Source organism: Mycteria americana, chromosome 7 (genome assembly GCF_035582795.1).
Source record: "Mycteria americana isolate JAX WOST 10 ecotype Jacksonville Zoo and Gardens chromosome 7, USCA_MyAme_1.0, whole genome shotgun sequence".
NCBI lineage: Eukaryota > Metazoa > Chordata > Aves > Ciconiiformes > Ciconiidae > Mycteria > Mycteria americana.
Window position 1 is genome coordinate 53,745,083 of NC_134371.1, and position 23,693 is coordinate 53,768,775.

Below are 23,693 nucleotides of genomic sequence, written 5' to 3' on the forward strand. Positions count from 1 at the left end.
TTTGAGTAACTGCACAGAGATGTTTGTCTGGGCTTTTGTTCCTTCTTCTCCCGTAAACTGTGACCCAACGGAGCATCATCTGAGAGCATTATGTCAGAGTCCTTCACTGCCCATCCCCGCTGTGTGGGCAGGTAGAGAGCTCGCAGTCGCTGCAATGACGCCTCTTGTACGTCTGCGTTCTGTGTTGAACACGCTGGTTTGGAGTAACCACATTAAACCACATCCTCTGAGGAACTAAGTACCTTTCCAGCTGCAGAACGCCCGCCTCTAGCAGCTACTCAAACCTGGCGCTCTTCCCGGCATGTTGTCTCCTTGCCTACAACAGCAGCTACCGAGCCTTACTCCACCTGCCCGGAGCCGGAGCGCCGGCGACTTCGCTGTGACGGAAGGCGGCGGGGGCGCGGGAGCTCCCTCTGCCGCCGGCCCGGCCGGGCGGGCGCAGGGCACGTGGGCGGCGGGGCGCCCTCCTCCGCCCGGGCCCCCATAAAGGCGGCGCGGCCGGCGGGGCAGGGCAGGGCGTGGGGCGCTGCCGGGAGGGGGCTGCCCGGCCCAGGCCGCTCGGGTGGCGGCGCCGGCTCTCCCCGTCCGCCGCCCAGGGCTGCCGGAGCCCCGCGCCGCCCTGCCCTGCCCGGGCAGCGGCCGAGCCCCCGCGGCCCCATGGAGATCTCCCTCAAGTACCTGCCCGGCGGACGGGCCGCCGCCAGCGGGTGAGCGGGGCGGGCCGGGCCGGGGCTGGGCGCGGTGCTGCCCGCTCGGGTCACGGCGCCCGGCGGGGCAGGCGGCGGGGAGGGGATCGGGGCGCTCCCTCGCCAGCGGCGCCGTGTGGCCCGGCGATAACGGGCGTGCCCGCCGCGCGGCGGAGGGCGGGGCGGCCTCGGGAGCCGCGCTGCTGCTATCGCGCCCTGCAGCCGTCGGGCGGCAGACGGGCAAACGGACGGAGGTGCCGCGGCAAAGTCGTGTTTAAATTCTGCTGCACGAGGTAGGTCCTCTCCGCCTCGCCGCCCGGGGTCTGCCTTGTCCCGCCGTTCAGCAGCCGCGGAGCTTCCCTGCGTGTCGCGTTGCCGGCGCTGCGCTCACGGAGCGGCGTGGCGGGGCGTTTTGCGTGCCCTCGCTCTGGCCGCCCTTGGTAGCGTTGCCGCTCCTCCCGCAGCAGCTTAGCGGTCGGTAACGTTGGCAGCTCTGTGAAAGGAGGGTTTTTTCCTCAATTTCTTAGAGCTCGCTTTCCTGAGAGGTGCTAGGCGATGCCCTCCTCTGGGCGAGTTGTGAACTTAGTACAAGACCGTGAAGGTGAAGCTGGGGTTGCCCGGTCTGATACGCAGAACCCAACTCCAGTGACTTTTTTCTTTTTCTTCTTTTTTTCTCCGCGTTCCCCAACCCCCATCTCGTTAATACCTCTTCAAGATGCAGAGCTCAAGTGGATAAATGTTCCCGATACGGATCTCTGATGAACAGTGTTAGTGTGGCTCCTGTAGTGAATTACACTTTTTTTTTTTTTTAAATCTGTGCTCTATAGCTTTTTATCTACTTGATTCAATGGTGCTTTTTCTGCTAGGTGAAGAGCTACATATTGAATGCTTATTTCATACATAGGTAGCTGTAAATGGTAGTAATTACTGTTGAAACCTCGTTCTTGAATAGAACACTGAGCTTTAAAGTGCCTCACTACAAAACATTATCCAAACAACAGATTGTCCTACCAGATACAGCATTGCAATGGTGGCTATCCTAATGCAGCTTTTAGGATTGAATTAGTAACAATTATTATTCACGCACAACACTGTGATACTTAGATATGCATTTAAATGTGCGTGCTAGAGTTAGTCTTCATTCACAAAAGTTGCTGGTATCAGTGCTTTACAAAACATACCATGGAAACCTATTGAGCGGTGTTAATTACACTACTGTGCCTGAACTGAATTTTTCTGTTACTCTGTCTTGAGCTAGGTGCTTTGTTTGCATTATTTTTAGATTATTAGGCTAATAAACGTTTGGTAGAACGAGATCGTTTGTTTTAAATGCAGTAAGTCACTATTAATCACTCGGAACTCTTTAACTTTTTAATGCTTCGGTTGAAGGTTCTAATTCTGTAGACTTAAATGCAGTTTATTTGGATGTTATTTTGAATCTATTCTAGAAACAAATGGATTAGAAAACAATTGCTGTATTTCACCTATTGCCAAAAGAATTATTTCTCAAATATTACGCCAGAGAATGCCTGTTCTTTATTGGGAGACAAAGCCCAACAGTGATACAGGCTTGAATCTCATCTCTTCCTCTTAAGCTGAAAAAGTATGTTACTTTCCTTGGCTGAATTTCCTGCTCACAATTTCTACAGCTAATGAATAAGGGAAGCTAAAGGCAGCAGTGAAAATAATCCCTAGCCAGTGGAGTTAAGTGAGGGCTGTGTAAAAGTGAAAGTATAGTTATTAGTCAGCATCAAGTTTTTAGAATAGCTGTAGGGGCTTGAAGGACAACTTTGGAAAAAACCACGTCTTCCACGGTATGTATTTGAATATCAAAGGAAATGGTGTTTCTTATAAGGTTTGCTGTTTGGTCTTTAAGATCTGTCACTTCAGATATGCTTTTACTGAAGCTTAGGGGAGGATTTTGCTGAAGTCTTGGGGCGGTTCTTATGCCATACCTTCATGCTTTAAGTCTTGACCAGATCCAGTTTAAACCTGCTCAGTTTCCTCTTTCTTTCCCATCTACTCCTATGACTTTACTCTGGGTTTGGTCTTGTTCATTGTGTACCCACACAAATGCTGCTGCCCGTTCAAGAGGAGCGGGTACAGGAGTAGCCATGTCTTTGGGTGTCAGTGCAGGACTGAAGTGCGTATGTACCTATTTCCTTAGACAATACTCACAGCTATAATTATCATGTTTTTCTGTCAGATGTGTTTAAATTTTTCAAAGTTTTTATATCTTAAACATTATTAAAGCTAGTCCAGTATGTTTTTATTATAAATTTAAATAGGGATGTACTCCACAGTTTCTTTTTCTTAAGAACCTTCCTGTGTTTTTCCTGTCTCAAAACCGAAATCAGCCTACCTCCCATCATGTTCATGAATGATTGATTTAAGGCTGTGTAATAAAGATAACCTTTGAGCTTCTAATGATAAAAAATATTTTTTTGTTTTTTTTTTCCACTTCCTCTTATGAGGAAACACCACAGTATCAACTTTACTGTGTTTTTTAACTCTCATTTCTCTTCTTACGAGACACCTGGTTCTAGCAAATCAAATGTGCTTTGTGGTCTACAGTTTGGGCTTAATTACTGAGACACTTCAGACAGGTGAGGACAAAAGAAGTAAGAATGCATTTGAAAACTTGGAAATGATGCTTTTGGTTTTGACCTTGAGAGAAAATGCTATCCTTTATAAAATTCAGAACATGGGCAATAATTTTCGGGATGGTAAATGGGACTGATAATCTGCTTATGTAGCCAGTTTAAGATGTGATTGCTCTACCTTAACACATGCAGGGAGGAGAAAAATTGTAAGTTTGGTTCTGATCTCTGTGTGGAGGATGAAAGTTCTGACAATTATGGTACTGGAAAATGGGGTTAAAAAGATTAGGAGAAGGGGAAAGTTTTCAATGTCCCATTCAGTTGAGAGGGAGAAACTTAGAGTGATTTAAGACACCTACAACAACAGGCCTCTGTGCTTTTCCTCAGATTTTTATATGCCCAGATATTTATTTAAATAAATGCCTATGAGTTTAGCCCTTAAAGCTGCATGATCGTAACAGAAACGTGCTGTGAAGCCTGCTCTGGTTGTTTAGTCTTTAAGACACCTTTTTCTGGTGGTAGAATGTGGCTTATTCAGAGAAATGTGTTAACAGTGGCCTCGCTTTATTTCAAATACTTGGTTTTAAGAAAGAGATAAATGTAGACCTGCTATTACTATTACAGATCCTCTTATTTAATGCCTATTTTCTGAGAAATAGTTGTATAAATGTTGTGTTTTGATGATCTAATGTGATTGAATGATTTTTAATGATGTGATCATAGGGAAATATTTCTTGGATTTTGCTGTAAAACAGACAGAAAACTGTTACAGGCATCTTATGACATGTGGTGATCTGAGGTGAAACTGCACTATGAGGAAATTGTCTGCCAAAGCATTTGTTGGTTTCTAATTAACGTATTATTTATGGCAGAAGTATGATGGCTCAGTCAGATTTAGATCTAAAAGAGACGGCTCTGAAAGAGGATTTGAAGTTTTACTTCATGAACCCATGTGAAAAATACAGATCAAGACGTCAAATACCATGGAAACTGGCTTTGCAGATTTTGAAGATACTTATGGTTACTACACAGGTAATCTGTCCTCTGTTTTTACTCTTAGAAAGCGTAGCAATGATGTGCAGGAGAAGCAGGTCTGTGGTTCTGGGCCTTTGCCATCCCTGGGTATTTGTTACTGACTTGAACTTCCTGCTTTGGTCCAGAAAGAAAAAGTACTATGAAAGGTGTCGAGGGGGAAGAATAACATAAACTAAATTGCAAAAGCCTCCTGGAGATTGTGGGGCATTATTTGACTAGGTATTTTGCTGTTTTTAAGGTAACGCTTGAAAGAAAATTACTCTTCCCAGTAAATCCAACACTGTCTTCAGGCTTGCTGGCACAGTATGGCTCTATGTTCTGCTTCCTGTTATGTTCACAGATTATAGTTTCACTGGACTGTTTCAAAAGTGATGTTTCTTGAAATCTGGTCAGTAACTTGAAATGTACGTGTTCAATGTGAAAACGCTACAGTCTCTGGTGATGATGGGAATGACTGGGCTACAGGAATCGGACGGGCCCGATTCTGCTCCTGTCATCAGATGATGCATTTCGAACAGTCGGGTACCTAGCCGGGTAGAGGCAAAGAGGAAGGCAGTTTTTAAACTGCACTGGTATCACAGTGTAGTTGATTAATTTACAGTCCACTAAGAAATGGTGACTGGAGGTTGAGGGAAGCAAAACGGGACGCAGGTATAAGTAGAAATTATTTTTCTGGACCTTTGAAATGCAGGACTCTGACATCTGACACTTTGCAAGCCCAGCTAAATATACAACTCCTAAAAACATGCTGAGTTGCAGGATTCCAGGTTTGTTTGACTTGCCTGCTAGAATGAAGCGTAACCCTGGCCTATGTGTCCCCGTGTTTTGTTGACCGCTCTCGCTCTTCTCCCCGCTGGAAAGACACGGCAGGCGCTCTGGCCCTGCTGGCACAGGATCCGGCTGCGGCCGTGCTGTGCCGAGTCCGGCCGGAGCTCTGTGTGCAGGCGGGAGCGGGATGCGGTGGTCGGCCTGTCGAGGCAAGGCGAGCTGAAATAGGCCATTTGCGCTAGTGCTGGCACAACTGGTACCCGCAGCGTCGGAGCTGCTGACAACAGGGAGTGTGTAAGGGGGCGGTGGGCAGTGCAAGCACAGCGTAAGCTAAGAGGACGGGTTGCCCCATCTTACTTTACTGGCAGCTGCACCTCAGATGTGGGTTATTGCATGCTCTTCAAAGACAGTGCACTAACCTTTGTGTGTGAGTAATGAGACAAAGTACAACTTCACATGGTTCTGAAAAGGTTCAGTACTTTCAATCTATCCGAACCTACTGACTTAAATTCTTGGGGGAGTGACTGAACGTCTAATTTTTCTGTCTGCTGTCCTAGTCTCCCACTATCCTTTGTGAGCAGAAGGGGTGCTCTGCTGCTTGGCTTTCAAAGGCCACAAGATTTTCTGGGTTGCTGCTTAAGATTTTTCTTGTCGGCCCTGGGTCTTGCTCAGATGCCAGACAGGTAGTTGGCAAGAAAAAGAAAATAGAGTTTCTGAAGGAAAATGTGTTGCTGCTCTGCAGGGAGGTCTCAAATGTGAGCTAATAGTAAATGGACAGGTTCAACAAGCATCTCTGTGTTTCAGAGCCAGGGCAAGACCCTTGAAGGACAACCTAGAATAAGTTAAGCCTCCTTCTAGCTGCTTCTGCCTGATGCCAGTCATGACACTTGTGGCTTCTTCGGTGTGGTGCAGCAGCTGGGGTATCTGTGCCTGACTGAAAAGCAGAAGAGGCTTCTGTCCCAGTATGGGGTGTAAGTTTTACTCCAACGCTGTGCTGAAATCCCCTAGGGAGTCCCCTGAGGAAATCCTGCTGAGTATGTTTTATTTCTCTGTATTGCAGCTGGAAGATCCCTGATTTTTTAGATACTGACTAGAGTGCTGCAGACTTATTTGTAGTACTCGGTGATTTTTTGCAGTCAACTGAAGATATAAGTTGTTGACTAAAAACTTGGCTGAAGGTATGAAGATTCAGTTCTTCATCTGAAGACTGTACATACCCGGCAGAGCTGACATCCCCATTTCTCTGTCCTGGCTGTGACTTTGCTGTGCAACCAAGCAGCCTTGCACTAAATAGTCCTGCTGCATGTATTCTTTTAGCCTGGCCCAGATCTCAGCACTTACTCTCTGGGACAAAAGGTGACGTATTTCAGTGAAGGGGGAAAAAATAGGTGTGCTTTCCAGTTTCCATTGTTTTGAGTGAAGGAATTTGGATGTTAGTGGAGCCTGCCTGCTTACTTTGGGGGATTTCTAAGTTCACAGTTCTTTTGCTTGCAGTTTCTCACTCTTACATCTTCCCTACTTCAGCCAGTTTCTTGTGGGACTTAGAAACTCCATGCAGTAATGAGACAGTTTCACATTTGCTGTTAGTAAGCAGTTTAAACCTAGGATGAAGAGTTAGCTATTTTGGGGGCTTGGGATATCTTCCTGCTACTATGCCTGTGAAGAAACTCTTGTTGCTTGTTTTTTTTTTTTTAGCTTCTAGGCTCCATTTATGTTTTCCTTGGTGGTGGGAATGGGAGCATCCATATGGTAGGGCAACACAAATCCTGAGTATAACTCAGCTGTCTGCTGCTGCTTCTTGTTATAGGCTCCTTACCCAGCACCTGGGTCAGCCAGGTGATGCTTTTTGTTGCTGTGGGGTCCCACATAGGTTTGCTCTAATTCTGTGCCATGCCAGACATAGGAAGAAGGTGCAGGAATTTGTCCCATAGCAAAGCAGGGCATTTCTGGGGTAGCAGGCTGTGCCTGTAGGTTAGCTCTTCTGCCATTTGCATCCTCCACAAAAGTTTTGGCAAATTCCAGTTAGAGTTCTTGGTCCAGGATGTGTGAAAGGAGGCAGTGATCTAGCTGTCTGTTTAGTTGCTGCACTGTAAGTTTTAGAACCGGTGGGAGACTGATTTCTGTTTCTCTTACCCTGCATGTGGTAACCTTGACTTCAGTAGTCCTATGGCATTAGTTAACAGACTCTTTGCTCTTGTCGTAGCAGGGTTACAGCAACAGGCACCTTTCTGTTTTGTATTTATTATAATTCAAAGCTGTTTTCAAAATGTTGCTGCTTGACCAGTGTTCAAAAATCTGAATTTGGTTTTTTTCTCTTGTCAGCTTATTTTTTTTGGTTTGAGTAACCAGTTGGTGGTCTCATTCAAAGAGGAAAACACTATTGCTTTTAAACACCTATTCCTGAAAGGCTATTCTGGAGTTGATGAAGATGACTACAGCTGCAGTATATATACACAACAGGATGCTTATGATAGCATTTTTTATGTTATTAACCAGGTAAGTGTGTGTGTTTATAATGAACAGTGTTAAAACCAAAGCTATAGCTATAAACTTCTACTTAGGTTCTGGTTTTCTGTTGCCATTCTTGGATTTCAGTTTTGATATTTCAGTGAATCAGTCTAGGTGAGGTATCCTGAATTTTGTGTGTAGATGTCTGCATTTTTGTCTCTTGGAGACAAATTTAAACCAAAACTTTATTCAGTTAGTGCGTGGTACTGAAATCTAGAAAGTTTGAAAATCAGTCATCTTGCATGAACTGGAACCTTTGTTTAGGTCTTACTTTGAAGAGTTATGGGCCTGAATATACCTATGCATGGTATTCAAAAAATTTGTGCTTACAGCTATGCTGAATTGCAGCTTTGTAGTGAGTGCCAGAGGCCTCAAAATGGGGAATACGGTACTTCCAGGAATGTAGGGGCACTCGCCCTGGTTAGGGATGGTATTTTAAAGAACAGTTCCTTTACAATCATGGGAGGAAGGAGAATTAATCTAGGATGAAAATTCAGGAAACATTTTTGTATGTAATATTAAATACATTTAGAAGTCATGAGATGAGAGTGTGTGTGTGTGTCTGTAAAATGAAATGTCTCTTGTGTTTGGGGATGATTATAAGCCCAGAAATGGTCCACATGGGATGAACAGAAGGTGGCTTTAAACCACCTTTCATTTTCCCTGACCTTGGGACATCAGCTCTGATGCTTGGTTTAAAGTAGTTTTGCCACCATCAGTTATGCCCAGCAGTCGCGGTGGCACGAAGGCTATACCTCCTTCTTAAACATGCACTTGCACGGGGACTTGCTGCTCCTCGGCCACCTCCTCTAAGCTACAGCAGAGCCATCTGCAGATCAAACGTGCTGTCTCTGCTGTGCTGGGCAAGGCCAAGACTCTCATCCTGGTATGTTAAATGAGTGTTGAAGTAGTTTTCTCAGTCTTCCTTTGAACTCTCAATATTGCCACTATTTCTGCTATAAACTGTGCTTTTTTTTCTTCCTTGCTTGCTTTGTCTCACTTTCCTTCTTTTGTAGGCACTAAGGCTGAGGTGAAGTCCAGATAGAAGACAGTAGAGAAATAATAGCTTTATATCCTCAAGAATGAGCCAATGTGTGATACAGGCATCAGAAAAAGGTCACTTCATAAAATGTCTATGTTGTATAAATGTAGACATATCCTTTAAGGAGATTTAAACTTGTGTAATCTGGGTTCCTTAGTGTTCTGTGGTGTTCCTGGGCCTTTTTAAATCACATGTAAGATTTAAAGTGTGTCTCCAGGTGAACATTATGACTGGTGTTGCTTTTTTGGGGGCGTTTTGTTTTTTAAAGGATGCCTTTTAGGAAGAGACAAGTCATCTGGCTCCTAAGCTAAAAGCAATTTGTTTTCATACAGGCAGCTAGAAGCCATAGGTTTTGGTGTTTTGTGTTTTGTTTTGAAATGCATGGTTGGTGGGGGGGTTGCAGGGGTGGGCAAGCAGAAGGATATGATATTACAGAAGATGGTAGTAGTGCACAGCAAAACTGGAGTTGTAAAAATGGAATTTTAGGCTTTGTATAATGTGCCACTGCAATATTTTCACACTCTGGTGAGGGGGGCAGGGGGGAGAACCTGCTTTCCACTTGGAAGAGTACACAGCTTTTCCTTACTCCTCTCTGGGTCTGATTTGGAAGCTTCTATTACAAAGAAGCCATCCGGAATTGTCATGCTTGTACCCTGCCTGTGGCAGAGTCTGGAGGACCAGGATGTTCTGCTGGGTGCTCTGTCTGAGGCTGCTTAGAAATGTGTAAATGGGAATTTTGCTTTTACTGTTTCATAGTGTTGTTTGAAAGTGGCACGTGAGTAACCCAGAGCCGTGTGTTACGCTGTCAGGAGGGCAGAGCCTGAAAGCGCACATGGACAGAGCGACGGCGGTTTAGATGCAGTGATCTGGAGATGCCCTTAGAGGGATGTGGAGTTGTGACTAGCTACTGTTTCCACTCACTTGACCTGCCTTCGTCAGACTTGGCTTCCTGAGTTTACTTTTAAGATAATGTTCTGACAGGGTGCAGAGGCCATGCTTTTCTCCCAGGCTGTCTAAACCTGTTGCAAGCTCAGCTGTCAGGAGTTGAAGCAGCACTGCGAGGCAGAGCTTTGGATGGATGGAAATGTGATGGTTCCGGTTACAGGTCTTTTGGACGTGGAGCGTGTGGTTGTTAATGACCACTGGGACTTTGTACCCCACATGATGGGCTAGTGGATGGCAAATAGGATGACACTGAATGATGCATGATAGCAAAATCCATGTTTAAAGGAAAAAGGGTCTAATCTGTATCAAACCCAGCTGAACAATTTTTTTAAGGAATGGGAAGCCTTGTCTGACTTCCCATGTTTATTTACTTCAGGCCTCCTGGGAGGTAAATGCTTCCTTCAGAGCAGACCAGCGCTGTATGCTGCCCCGAGCTCTTTCACTAGGTGAGGTGATGATAAAAACTAATGAATTACTAGATGTTTATGCCTTCTTCCTCAAAGGGCCGGGGTCTGTCTGGCTTCTCTTGGACAATGTTAGCTGGTGCGAAGCTGAGCTGGCAGACAGCTGTGTTCACGGTTAGTCATTGATCTCCTCAGCTGTCGGAGTCAGGAACCACAGGGAGAGCTGTGCCCCAGGGGTTTGCCTTGCTTGTGCAGGACTGGAAGGTGTGACTCCAAGGATCAGAGGATATATCTTGCTTCCAGCAGACACTGAGGATGTGCGGAAGGCAGGTCAGGAGAGGACTGGCCTTGAATGGAGTTCTTCAATGGTGCTCAGGGCTGGTCCATGCTTGGCTTAGCATAGCTTTATTTGCTTCTACTTCTAGTCCTTGTTTTCCAGCATATGTTAACATATGAAGAAGGTGACTTGTGCTGTGTTTAGAGTAAGTGAAAAAGAAAGTGCCTTCCTCACAGGCATGTTTTCAGTTGTTTCTGTGCTTGTGTAAAGCAGGCAGGTTAAATTAGTTTTGGAGGCTGCCCAAGCTCTGTGTCTGTTCCTTGGTTGTTGGTTAAATAGTGAATGTGTGGCTTCCCTCTTCTGTAGCCACACAGGGAGCGGCTTTGGTTTTGCTCTTGGGCTGGATTTGATAAGAACTGTGACTCGGATTGTATGTAAAGCAATGAAATTTCAAGTGGTGTGAAAACTAACACATTCATGAGATAAATACATAAGATATCCCTGGAGTGTGTGTGGTTAGTAGCAATACTGCATTGAAGTCACTGCCAGGCATCTAATTAAAAGCTGTCTGCTGGCTTGCTGTCTGGCCCATGGGTAGTCATTTGCAGGCAGCCCAGTAGATACGAGGCTCCCAGTTACTGTGTCACCAGGATGCCAGTCACTACTAATTAGTGGCCAGCAGCCCTCTTAGCTTCCCATGAGAGATCCTCTCTCAATTTACAGACTTTATGTGAAAGTAAAGATTTTTTTTTTTGATGTAAAAAGCTATATTGATACACATGACTTTGAGATTGAAAGTTACTATCTAATGCAGAAAAGACTACTATCTCTGTAACTTCTGTTTTGTTTCTAAACTAGTACAAGCAATTAAAGAACATATCCCTGGGGACGCTTGGTTATGAACACGAAGGATCAGGTTTAAAAATCTGTAAACAACAGTACAAGAAAAGCACGATGCTTCCTTCCAACGAGACACTGAACATAGATGTTTCTACTGAAACAGGTATGTATTGTTGTACTCGAAGCGTCTGGCTGTGGAGTATGTACATTCTACTACTAAATCACTAAAGTTTAAAACCAATAGCTTTTTGCGTGGCAATCATAGGAACATTAACATGCATTTTGCCTGTTTCCCCTCTTGGTTTTTAGTCCATGTCTAGAAATGGCAACTGTGTAGACTATAGGAAGCTCTTTTTCAGCTGCTGTCATTAATGGGTTGTGGGTGGGTTTGTGGGGTTTTTTTGGGGGGGCGGAGGGGGCTGGGGGTGTTTGTGTGGTTTGGTTTGGTTTTTTTGTTTGTCATCCCACCCCCTCCCCCCCCGAAAGTTTGAATACAGAATGCTGGATGCTGGTCAGCCTGTACCTTCAGTGGGTGGGTGTCCTTACCACCTCTCAGAGCTGAGTCCTTGCTGTTAGCCTCTCAAGATTTACTCCATGAACCTGCTTCTGATCCCACTAGCTGGGGCTCTCTATGGATAGGTTTGCTCAAAATTAACATTTTGCCTGATTAGGACTTGCCATTTAACCTGATTGTCTCAGTTGTATGCTGCTTTCTATGTGAAGTTTCTAAGATTACAGCTTTTCCTCTTCTCTTCCCAGAATGTATCTTTTTTAAGCCACAGGAGCTAGCTGGTAAGAAGGCTGAACTGAAGCTGAACTCCTCTTTTTTCGATCTTGAATTTTACAGGTAAAGCAGTGGTGGGGATTTGTTTATTTTTTAACTTGTCCTTTCATATGAATATGGTGGATTTTGGGTTGTGCTGTTTCCTTGCTTTGTGTTTGTGTGTATTTGTGTATATATGTTTATATGCTTTTTAAAACATTCAGGCTCATACAGGTTGAAATCTCCTTCAAGCTGAAAGGCATTGCTCTACAAACAATCCATGCCCGTGAATTGCCTGACTGCTATGCATTTCAAAATACTGTAAGTGAATATCGGGTATGGCGCTTCCAACACTGTATGTATAACAAGAGCTTAAGCTAAGCGGTAGTCATCATCCTTATATTTAGACTGCAAGGGAAAAGCAATTCAGCATGACCTGCCCCTTACCCCTCCTCCCAAAGGTTGCTGAAATGGTGTTGCCATGGGACAATATTATTTTGTATCGTATTCTAGCTGGTAACTTCATAACCTGAGAAGGAGATAAGTAATTGTTGTTCTTCTAAAGGTTAAACTTGAAGTTTGGCTTCTTGGAATACTGCTTTTTATGCTATATGTGACATGTTCTCAAATTATGTCTACACCAACACTTATGGTGGCAGCTTTCTTAAACTTACCTGACCAACAAATATTAAATGCATATTATGTCAAAGCACTTACCAAGTTTTTTTAATGGAATGAAATTTTGTAAGTCTTATTTCTGATATACTCTTATGTTTCCAGATAACTTTCAATAATAGAGCCCACAGTGGAAAAATCAAAATCTATTTTGATAGTGACACTGATATTCAAGAATGTAAAGACTGGCACGTATTTGGCTCTGGTAAGTAATGGTGCATGTGTGTTTGCATGATAGCACTGTTACACATCTCCTCCTGTCATTTCCCCTGCTCTGTAACAGTCTGTCTAGCAAGACATTCCCCACAATGTTCATCAATTGATGTGAGTAAGCCAAGGAAAACACCTGATTTGGGTTCACGTGATGGCTTATAAACCTGTGGATGAAAAGAATACGGTACAGTACACAAAGTCAAACAAGTTTCTGATTGCAGGTCATGGAATGAGAAATGAGGTGGGATTTTTTTTTTGTTTGGTTTTGTTTTAATAATGTTGGTATGGGCAAAAGTCTGCATTTCTTTTACCGCGTGTAGTTGTAACACTGTTGGAGTACAGATGGACAGATGAACTTGGTGCAGAAAGGGGACGCTTGTATTAATATACCCACTTTTGGTTTTATTTTGAAGAACTTGAATGTGCTTTTCACTCTTGTGGCCTGTCTCCATAGTTGCAGAAGGAGTATTTCTTTTAGCCCATCTATTTATGGGGTGAGAGTGTTTAAATGCAAAATACATCACATTTTGTAACAATTTTTGCTCAGAGATGTGAAAAGTCTAGCTCTACTTCCTTTCTTTGACTCTTTACAGTTCTCCAGAAAAACACTCAGTATATTCTAGTCTTCGATGGATTTGTCATTTTAAGTTGCTTTGCTTCTCTTGTCCTCTGCACACGATCCATTGTTCTTGCCTTGAGACTACAAAAAGTAAGTACAGTCCTCATCTCAGTACTTATTTTGTCTTTGTCTTTTTTGCTGCTGGTCTTGTCAAGTGATACGTTTTGAAATATTGGGTAGTATATCTGTTGCAGAATGTTGCTCTCTTACTGTATCTATCTCTAGAAAGGATGTGTAGATGTCTGATGAACAGTTGCTAGCTGAATGGGGTTTTACTTCTGTTTGTGTAGTGCTGTAATACAAAGTATTTTGTTGTATCTCTCGAGGGCAAAAGGAGACTTTTTTTTGGGCCAGGATTTTATGCAAAAAAAACTTCTGAGTCTTTGTGCTGCTAACAGGCAACACATCCTGCACCTTCAAAACATGAATTCTTCCTTCCCTGGCTTCAGAATAGAATTCCCATAGAGGTCTTGTCATAAATTAATGCTTTAATGAACATTGCTCAAAGCCAGCTCTAGCTGGAGAAAGTGTAGAGCATAGCGTATAGTCTGACTCTGGCTGGGTTTTTTGGTCTTTCTGGGGCTGGAACCACCCTTTTACAGTTCTTTTTTCCTTCTCCCTTCACAATCCCTGATCACCATTGGCTGTCACCTTCCTCCCCACTCACCCTCTGGACTGAGACTAGCCCTGTCCAACTTCATCTCAAGCTGCTTGCAGAGCTTCATGTAAGCAGACTTAGCTCTTCTGGTCCAAATACTGATGCAGCAACACAAGCTGGGCTCTGAGATGTGCCAGCTTATAACCATTAATCGATACAAACTTTGCAAGCATGTGGCTTATGGGAGTTGGAAAAAGAGTTCAGGATAGGTAGGATATGAAAGCACAGGTACTTCTTTATCTTGTTCAATATATCCTTTTTGCAGCTTGTAAACAAGACAAGGGTGAAGAGGGCACAATTCAGCAAAGGCATTGTCAAACTGCTGTCAGGAATCGGGACATCAGCATTTATGCACGAGCAGAAAGAGCAAGTGAAAGCAGACAGGCAGTGTTGGGTGTGGGAAGTGATATTGTCATCTCTACTGGAAATGAGAGCTCTTGCCTTATGGTTGTCTCTGAGTTACTCTCTTTTTCACTCCTTTAGTTGGGTGGCCTTACTCTGTTGGAGGTGGGTAGAAACTTTTGTGAATGGGGCTAAAAAGGGGACAACAAGCCATGGTTAGGCTAGTGGGGATTGTTTATGAAGTCAGCTATTCTGTGGAAAATTGGTTTTCACTGGCCTAAACTAATCTTAATTTTTTTTTTCTATTTACTTCTGTTGGTATTGAGAATTAGTTTTAAGCTATTAGTCCAGCAAATACTATAGGAAGCTATGTGAAACTTGAGCATTGCTATACTACTGGGGCATCTGTACACCTTTTTCATCTAAGGTGACCTGTAACTAAACATCTAAATGCTTGTTAATAGAGATTTGTGAACTTCTTCTTGGAGAAATATAAGCGTCATGTCTGTCACGCTGATCGCCTGGAGTTCATAAATGGATGGTATGTCCTGGTAATTATCAGTGATGTGATGACAATCATTGGTTCAATCCTAAAAATGGAAATAAAAGCCAAGGTGAGAGTTTAATACTTCAAATAAAATACTAGTCTTGTTACAACCATGTGTAATGTGTTTTAACTTGGGGACAAATGAAAGTGAGCATCGTAGTCACGAGTCATCTTGTTTACTTTTTCTAGTTCTTATTTACTCATTTCCTAGTGCTAGTTTGACCGATAACTGGTTTCAGTCCCTTTTCCCCAAAGTCTTTCAGTAAGACCATGTAAGCTGTTTAAACATCTTATTTCCACAGTGCTAAGTCCTCTCATCCCTCGTATAGGACCTGTGGGTAGACAGTTCCTAACGAAAGAAACCCAACTTGGGTTGTGTTATTTCTGTAAGAAGTAGTAGTACATATTGTACAGGGAAACCAGGAGTCATCCCCTTAGATAAAACAGGGGTCTTGATGGCCTGTGGGACTGGAAACATGGCTGTTACAGCTTGCTTTCCTGGCCTGTCCAAACTACAGGCACAGATAGTGTCACCCACTAGTCCCTGACCTCCCAGTCTGGGCTTGCTGAAATCAATGTGTTTTGTTCAGCTGGCAGCTCTTCAGGGTTTTTTTGTTGGTTGGTTGGTTTGTTTCCCTTCAATAGAGCTGTATGTCAACAATTCATGTGTTCACAAAACTTTGTGTTCTGGGAAAAACAGGGTAGGTAGTGTGCTGCTCCTGCTTCATGTATAGCAAGGCTTAAAGGGCAGATGCCCAGAGTGGCCTTCAGAGGAAGCACTTGAGAACCTCCAGCTGTATGGCGAGGTGGAGGGATGAGGGTAGTAAATCTTGAGCTAGATGGGTATCTCGTGCTTATTGCAACCAGCTCTAGCCTTCTAAAGTAAAATGCGAGTAGAATTGGTTATAGACTTCACTGGCAGTAATAAGTTCAGGCTCCAAACAGCTGGCAACCTGTTCAGAGCTGTAAATGCATGTAGCATAGAAAGGGCCGTAGTCCTGAGGCTCACTTATCATTTAAATGTTGGCTCATGTTTTAGTAAATAGCGAATGAGAGCTTGTTTGCCTAACAATAGCATATATATGAACCTTTTCTTAAACAAAAATTGAGATATTGAATCTAATATTAAAACTGCATCATAATCAAGGTAAAGGCTTTAGTTCTTCATGCAAAACTACAAGAATATCAGTGTAGATGTGCTTTTATTTGCAGCACAGTTGCATCTGGCTGATCTCACTAAATAACTGCAGTTCACTTTGGTCTGATTTTTGTGATGTAGCAACATCCTTTCAGTATCGGACTGCCCTGCTTTGTTTGTTTGAACTGCTGGAACTTGAATAGCTGTCAAGCTGGCATACCTACTGCTTTAACTTGACCACCTGCTCTGTTTGGATCCCTCAGAACCTCACAAGTTACGATGTCTGCAGCATTTTACTTGGAACATCAACTTTGTTTGTCTGGGTTGGAGTCATCAGATACCTGGGATATTTTCAAACCTACAATGTAAGGCAGGAATCAAATATTCAACAATTAAAGCATATATTTGTCACTCTTACTCGGGTCTCTCTAACTTGTGGCTTTTTCCCCTTCTCCTTTCTTCCACCCTGACATGTAGGTGCTCATTTTAACTATGCAGGCGTCACTGCCCAAAGTGCTAAGGTTTTGTTGTTGTGCTGGGATGATTTATCTTGGCTATACTTTTTGTGGTTGGATTGTCCTGGGACCTTATCATGAAAAGGTATGTAATCCTTTTCTGGTCTAACGATGTGTGAATATCTGTGTGTGTATAGTTCCTAGTTATAACAACAGAAATAGGTCTTAAATTCATGGGTTTGTTTTAAAAGCTGTAACATGAAGAACACGGGAGTGTTTCTCCTTCCATGTGTACCTCCTGCCACCTGTTCCATTTAACAAAATAACGGTATTCTTGCTTTCACTGTGTGCTTGAACTCAATGTAATCTCAAACACGAGGCTGTGTTTGTGATGAGTGGATGGTTTATCCAGGCAATGTCTGGCTGGGGACTAGAGGTAAATTGATCTGTTATCTCTTTCGCCCTCTTCTGGCAATCCCAGTTCAGTTGGATTAGAGGCACTTGTTCACCATTACCATTTCTGGGGATCTCCTCGACTCTGACTTTGTTTCTGCAAATCTTTCCTCTGCCATGTGACTTCAGCTCCTAAATCTTGACTCGTAAAGGGATGGATGAATGCTTGTCTTGTTTACTTTGCTTCCTGTGTGTAGGTGTGGTGTGGGTTTTTTGTTTGGTTGGTTTGATTGTTTGGTTTTTTTAAGGTTGATATCAAAGTGTGTGCCTGGTATGTCGTCTTGTCTGAAACCTGGGTATAGCAGTAAGGCTTTGTATATTCCAAAACACAAGCAAAAAAACCCGTAAAGCTTGTTTGGTTTTTTTTGTGGCAGATGCTCTATGTGACGGTTTGAAAAAAGGCAGATTCCTGTTGTGATAATTTCTAGATGTCCATTAACCAGTAACAAATGTATGACAGCTCATTCTCAATTTCTGGTTGTACGCAGTATACATTGTTAAGAGACGCATGCTGCAGTGCTTGCTTCAGCTTCTCGCACCCCCAGAGGTTGGATTCCTCTAACATAATGTAATTCTCTCCCTTGAGAAATGTAGGTATTCAGTCTGCACGTGTTTTAAGTTGATGACGATACATTTCTCTCTGGGATGTTGGATGCTGTGGGATCCTCAGTCAGTCATGCTAGAGGCTCAATTGTTTGTAACAGGCACAGCATAAATACTGTTGTAGCTTCCCTGCAGAAAGTACACTAATTATCTGAGCAAAAGGAGGTGTAGTCAATAATATGCTTATCTATGAAAATGTTACCTCTTGCTAAATATCACAGATCCATGTCAAGGAAAGCACCTGTAGCTGGGGGGGGGTTTCCTCTTTCTGGCAGTTCCCCAGTACCCCACGGGAAGGCAGTGTGGCACTGCGCAGGGCAGGCGCAGCCCAGGGCTGGCTTTGCCGGGCTCTCCGGCTGCGTGAGCTGTCCCTGGTAAGAAATGGGAAGAGCCTTCCCTGCTGTGCAGGTACACAGGAGAGAGGTCCTTGTGCTCAAAAATTCTGAAGGCCTTGGTGCAAAAACATAGAAATATGTGCGTGTGTGTTTGGTTCCACCCCCCCGCCTTCTGCTAGGGCCAGAGAGAGGGAGTGGGAATCCTGCATTGTGTCAATCCAGGGGCTTATAGGTGAGCAATCCTTAGCAGGTTTCTCTCTGTACCCAAGCATCAAAACTTGTGGGTTACTCAAGAATGATGCATGCCATGCACCCCTTCTCGGAAAATATGCTGCTGGGTCTCATAATGGCTTTAAAAATAAATAATAATAACAAAAAACCCCCCGATAGGTAAGACCACACCTGCTGTTCCTATGCAACAGTATGTTCTCCGTACAAACATATGCCTCTTGACATCTTGTTTTCGATATAGGACAGCAAGTCAAGTGAGTATACTCATGTTACTTCATTGATAATAGCTACATTAAAACATTGTGCATTAATTCATATTGTCTACTAAAGTGTAGTTAACAAAAATCCAGTTATTTGGAGGGACAGAGCAATGGTGGGAAGGGTGCTTACCTGGTTGCTGAATGGAATTTAGCCTCAGGGCATGTTCCAGCTTGGGGAAATGGAGTTAGGAATTTAAGAGGATGTCCTTGAAATGAACCCATGATTTTGTCCAGGGTGTGTGTAGTAGCTTCACGGTACAGCTATAGCTTTTACCTACAGCTCAGGGTTTTCTGAATGACAGATGGATAATGATATTGCAAGACACATCTAGTTTAGACCATTTGAGCTCTGAAGGCTATATGCTATCTCTAACTTCTTAATACCATATTGATTAATTACCCCATCTCCAGTAATGCTGCAGAGCTGGGTAACCGGAGGATGTGGATTCTGTTCCCAGCATACTGCCACTGATTCACTGTATAGGTTCTGTGAAATCACTTTATGTGCTTTGGCAAACAGCATGATTTTTTCCTGCAGGTCAAAAATGGCTTAAAATTCCGTAACTTAAACTTTCTGTGGTGGTCAGTTACTGTCTGTTTTGCTTGTTGAGCATCACAAGTTCATTTCTTGATAATAAATCATCTTATTTCTGATGTCAATGTACAATGATTAGCCAATGGTTCTGTTACTGACATTATGTTTTGGTCTGAATGTACAGGAAAGACAGTATGGTAACATTTGATTGACTGGTTGGCTTTTTTCTTCTGCTATGAGTAAAACTAAAAAAAAATTACTTTTGTTTTTATAACACTTTTCACTTTCCCTTTAATCTGGATGATTGATCTTCACATTCTATTAATAATTTGTACTCGTTATTTTCTAGTTTGAAGACCTGAACACGGTGGCTGAGTGTCTGTTTTCTTTGGTCAACGGTGATGATATGTTTGCAACATTTGCTCAAATCCAGCAGAAGAGCACGCTGGTGTGGGTGTTCAGTCGGTTATATCTGTACTCCTTCATTAGTCTGTTTATATACATGATCCTCAGCCTTTTTATTGCACTCATTACCGACTCCTATGACACCATAAAGGTAAAACTTTTTTTTTCCCCATTACACTTCTAATCAGTTTTGTATTCATTCTTGTTAATCACTCAACACCATACTATCTAGCATTAGTTATGATGACTGGTGAGACTATTAAAATCTTTTAGCTTAGTCTGTGGTGAAACTGGGAGGATGACTGGGGTAGTCATCCAAATGACTAAGCAATAATTGGTTTGGAAAATCATCCTTACCATTTGAACCTGTTTTGTATTTTCTGCTGCTTCACCTGGCTTCAAAAAGGTAACAGCTAATGGAAACATAAGTGGAAGGATGAGTGGAAAGAGTCAATTTTTAAGTATAGTTACACAGAGCCACATAAGTCTTGTTCGGAGTGAATGTTTCTTCTCCTGGCACCAAAAGCTGAGGTCAGGAAGGGCTTGTTGGCATCTCGGAGAATATCCCCTTGGCAGGAGTGTGGCAAGGGCCAAGCAGATAACTCTAAACTCATTTAGGTGTCCAGGCTTGCTTAATGTGCTGCTTGGAAATGTGTGGTTAAAAAGAAATGTCTTCTGAAAGACCCACTACTTCTCATTCAAGTTAAAATTGCGCCATCCATTTCCAGTATAAACTGGCTGAAAGTGAAATGAAGTTTTCGGTAATTACCTTTTGTTCTTGTCCTCTAGTGCTGTCTCTCCTTCGTGCTCCTGGTAGCCGCAGTAACCAGTGGGAAGGCAATGTGGATCATGCTCTTTAGCTCTTGTCCCTTTCTTATGTTAGTGTCAGATAAACAGGCCGGCAGAATAAGGCTAGTCTGACATGAACCACAACTTCCAGACTGAGCAAGAGCTCCACTTTCTAAGCATCTCAAAAGACAACTGTCTGTGCTTCTGAGTTTATTGGATGGTCTGACCTGCAAAACAGTGTTTTACTGTTACTCTTCCCTCTGAGCACTTCATGTGGATTAATGGGGAGCCATTTCAGTGTGCTGAATGGGTGTTTTGCAGAGCATTTCTTCAGCATGGCAATGCTGAATATCGATGTTAGGGCCCTTCAAATCCAGCTTTGGGGTTTCTAGGGAAAACGAGCCCAGAGCACTCAGTGAGCACAGTAGCTGATATGAACAAGGGAGAATCAATGCCAGTATAATTTGAGATCACTCACTTGGTCTTATGGTCAGCAAACAAAATGTAAGAGAATCTGTGAACAATATGAATTTTATGTCACTTAGATTGCTTTGTTCCACCAACTACATATGTGGTGTTTCTAGAATGGGATTGTATTTTTTTTTTTTCTTCCTACAGCAATACTGAACAAATGAACCAAATAGTCTGGTTTTGGCTATCACACTCTAGATGAAATTTTAGAACACTTCATGCCCAGTAACTTCTCATGCATTGTAAATAAAATGCTTTTTCTTTCAGAAATACCAACAAAGTGGGTTTCCAGTAACAGATCTGCATGAATTTCTAAAAGACCATGGCAGCGCTGGTTACAGAAAAGAACAGACTTCCATGCCATTCATCTGCTGCTGTAGGAGGTCAGTAGGAATGAGCGTTTTTCTCAGAAGTACGCCAGTTAGCTTCTCACTGCAAAGTCCTGTTTCACAAATGCTGGGGCATCCAGAATTCAGCCTGTGGAATATTGGACTCTGTTGTTCCTCTTGTGCTTTACTTGGTGTTAGAACTTTAGTCTGCTGATGGTGCAGGGGCAGCAATTCTGAGCTTAGATGCATGTTTGCAGTGTTTTGCTCTCATGAAAACTACCATGCAGAAACTGGTGGAAGTTGATGGGAGGACTGTGGAGTATAACATGGAACTGCTAAGGAGTTGAGCAAAGCCAGTCTCTGCTTCCTAGGGTTTTGCAAGGCTTCTGTTTCTGAAATGCTTTTTCACTAGGCTGGGACTAGTAGCAGAAAGCAAGAGAATGTGATTCAGCCAGGGACCAGTATTTAATCCCAAAGCTATGCTGTGTCTGTGAGGCAAACTTGTCCAATACCATCTGTCAGAATACTGGAAACACTTGTAAATGTCTGGTTGCCACCAAACTCAAGCCTTTGGAGGTTTTAGCAGTGGTCCTTTTTAAGCTGGTGTTGGTGAGAGGTGAACATCTCATCTGGTGCTTGCTGGTCTGGAAGTCTATTCTTTGAATTCTGTTTCTGAGGAAACCTAACACACCTCTGAATCCCTGATTGAGAGTGGAGGGATCTTGTTACAGTCCCTAGGCAGTCTGGGAGAATTCCTGCTTGTGCACAGAATGGTCATGGGCACTGTGCAAGGAAGCCAGGCTATGGGAGAAGGAATAGAGCTGAATGTGAACACTTAGTCAATCCCAACTGGTGTAACAAATCCTATTTTATCAGTAGGATACTTGTCTACTTATATACTGAGGCTTTTGTGAAATGCAACTTCATACTTTTGATGTACTCTGGCAGAGGGAAACCTTGTAGCCAAAAAGGAGCATGTGAGGAGATGATGGGCAGGTATCCCAGCAGTTGCTGTGGACACTTGAAAGCCAATTAGTTAATAAGAACTCCAGCCAGGTACGGCTCTGGGTTTCACATTCAAGTCATTGTGCAGGATAAGAGATTTTTGTCTGCTTGAGCATAATAAATATGCTTTACTGTAATATGCTGCAGAGTATTGAGGGCACAAGCCTGGTAGCTGGAGTGCAAACCTAGAGCTTTTGCTACTATAGCAGTTTCTGCTTGATTGTCCCAGTGCAGGTGTTGGAGCTGTATGCTGAAATGGGAGAGCACAGAACAGAAGGATCAAAACTCAGCTTGGTTTTGTATGGGTAAATACTTCCTATTGCATTTCTTGCTGAATGAAAAATTGTGAATTTTTTCTTTTGCAGACAACAGAGTGATGACAACTTGATACTTATTAATTGATGATTACACATTGAAATTCACCACTAATATGGAAAGAAAGCATAGTTGTATGGAGAAGAATAATTCTCCAAATTGCAATGAAATCCACTATCTGGACCTGCCTCATTGTGAACAGACTCTTACCTAATTAAGGTGCTGGGGGAAGGAAAGCTGCTAATGCAACATCAGCTGGCTGACCAGCAGGAAAGCCCAGAAGCTGCATCTGGAGGAGAGCTGTGAAGAACTCTATATTCTTGCCCCAAGTTCTGTCATGTTAAAGAGGGCTGATCTTTGAGCAGTGTCCTTGGGAGCTCTGTTTGCTAATCACCTCTAGGAGGACCGAAGGTGGCCTTGAACCAACTGTTGTTAATAAGAAAAAGAAATATGTGAAAATAACTTTTTTTAGCATGAAATTATTTTAAAAAAATTAAAAGTAGTCAAGGAGAAGGGAGGAGTTTTTCACTTGAAGCGATGCATTTGGCATTGAGACTGTAATTTCTACTTGGCACAATTAATTTCCTTGAAATAAATTTATGTAAAGCTACAGAGCTGCACAAAAGTGCAAATTAATTGCTGTTCTCCCTCTTGTATATCATTTTAACACAAACCATTTATAGATCACAATCTTTTCTTTACCAGCTTTACTAAAAACAAAAGCAGTTTGTTTTTTTTCTTCTGGCTTTGAGTCTTTTCTATTATATCCACAATACTTGATGTGTACTGTGTTTCATTTAAACTTACTACTTTAGCTATAGGTAAATACTTCTTTTGCATGGTTGGAAACTTCCCTAGCAAGCATCATGTGATGGATGATGAAAAGATTATTGTGGGTTTTTTTTTTTTAGTATTGTACTGTTGTGTTGCCATAACCTGGAGGACAAATTCAGGCAAAAACAATGCCAGGGAGTGACTTGCCTAATTACTTCTGTTTCAAGCACATCTTAAGTGGAGGAAAATATGTAACAGCTGAGTCTGGCAGTTGGTTTCTTCAGTTGATTGTCTAGGTGTCTTTACAGATGACCATCCCAAAGTACGGGGTTTTTTCCCTTCGACCTTTATAAATTTTTTTTCAGTGAGAACAGAGCGCTTCCAGTAGCTTTAAAGCACTTCCAGTATAGTACTGCATAGGTGTTACCAAGTGCTTCCAAAGACTTTCAGTGGTACTAACTGCCCCTGGGGGTGGGTGAACTATTATATTAGATGCTCCACTTTGTCTGAATGGTGCTATCTGCTCCCTAAAAGAAAATTGTCTGTAGCAGATGATGTTCACTTAAGAGCATGTTGGCTAGGACTTGGTCTTGATATGTATCTTTAACTATTAATGATGGACTCTGTGCAAGTTCTGTCTTGCTAGTGTTTCAAATTGCAAAGGCAATTTGAA

At 42.9% G+C, this 23,693-nt stretch overlaps 1 protein-coding gene across 3 annotated transcripts; it reads left to right on the forward strand.

The window, feature by feature from the left end:
* Positions 1-506: 506 nt before the first annotated feature.
* Positions 507-23,002, forward strand: MCOLN2 (mucolipin TRP cation channel 2). Of its 3 annotated transcripts, none has more exons than XM_075508485.1 (14): positions 507-707; positions 4,159-4,318; positions 7,412-7,585; positions 11,124-11,268; positions 11,865-11,952; positions 12,093-12,189; positions 12,649-12,748; positions 13,350-13,465; positions 14,840-14,989; positions 16,324-16,425; positions 16,538-16,660; positions 19,282-19,488; positions 20,865-20,980; positions 22,297-23,002. In XM_075508485.1, the coding sequence occupies exons 1-14, from the start codon at positions 658-660 to the stop codon at positions 22,331-22,333; spliced, it is 1,665 nt and encodes a 554-aa protein (XP_075364600.1). In that variant the 5' UTR covers positions 507-657; the 3' UTR covers positions 22,334-23,002. The 3 variants fall into 3 exon arrangements, with proteins under 3 accessions (XP_075364600.1, XP_075364602.1, XP_075364601.1); XM_075508486.1 differs by lacking the exon at positions 507-707 and adding an exon at positions 920-979; XM_075508487.1 differs by lacking the exon at positions 14,840-14,989.
* Positions 23,003-23,693: the final 691 nt, after the last annotated feature.

Coding starts and splice junctions, on each gene's coding strand:
- MCOLN2 (XM_075508485.1), top strand. CDS start 658: ATGGAGATCTCCCTCAAGTACCTGCCCGGCGGACGGGCCGCCGCCAGC. Junction 14,990..16,323: donor AAATGGAAATAAAAGCCAAG/GTGAGAGTTTAA, acceptor TGGATCCCTCAG/AACCTCACAAGTTACGATGT. Junction 16,426..16,537: donor GATATTTTCAAACCTACAAT/GTAAGGCAGGAA, acceptor CCTGACATGTAG/GTGCTCATTTTAACTATGCA.